Source organism: Gekko japonicus, unplaced genomic scaffold, assembly GCF_001447785.1.
Source record: "Gekko japonicus isolate JY-2015 unplaced genomic scaffold, Gekko_japonicus_V1.1 scaffold59, whole genome shotgun sequence".
Classification (NCBI taxonomy): Eukaryota; Metazoa; Chordata; class Lepidosauria; order Squamata; family Gekkonidae; genus Gekko; species Gekko japonicus.
The window spans coordinates 1,062,297-1,062,567 of record NW_015169174.1 but is presented as its reverse complement, the minus strand read 5'-3'; the positions used below and the strand labels follow the sequence as shown (position 1 = coordinate 1,062,567).

The following is a 271-nucleotide window of genomic DNA, read 5'->3' as shown; positions in this document are numbered from 1 at the left end:
GGGGCGCAAGATTGTCAAGATAACCATGTACTCAGTGAAAATAACACACACAAAGAAGCCTAATCCTAATTTCCTGTGTTCTGGTGCCTTTTAAAAATATTAGATATGACTCCAGCAGTTCTCGAGATCGCTACCAAAGGCAGAAAATCAGCAACAAAGAGCGTGCCATAGTGAGTATTGCTGAGCAAAGCAGGATTGTGGGAGGTGGAACGGGTCCACTGGGCTTGTCTTTGTCTTGGCCACTTCAGGCTGAGTTTGTGGCCTCTTTCCC

At 46.1% G+C, this 271-nt stretch overlaps 1 protein-coding gene across 1 annotated transcript in view; it reads left to right on the top strand.

The window, feature by feature from the left end:
- The window catches only part of PPRC1 (peroxisome proliferator-activated receptor gamma, coactivator-related 1), a 28,053-nt gene that overhangs the window by 23,927 nt on the left and 3,855 nt on the right, over positions 1–271 (top strand). The window contains exon 13 of the mRNA XM_015415896.1: positions 104–170. Coding sequence (XP_015271382.1) covers positions 104–170 — 67 coding nt within the window. The remainder of the gene's footprint in view (positions 1–103; positions 171–271) is intronic.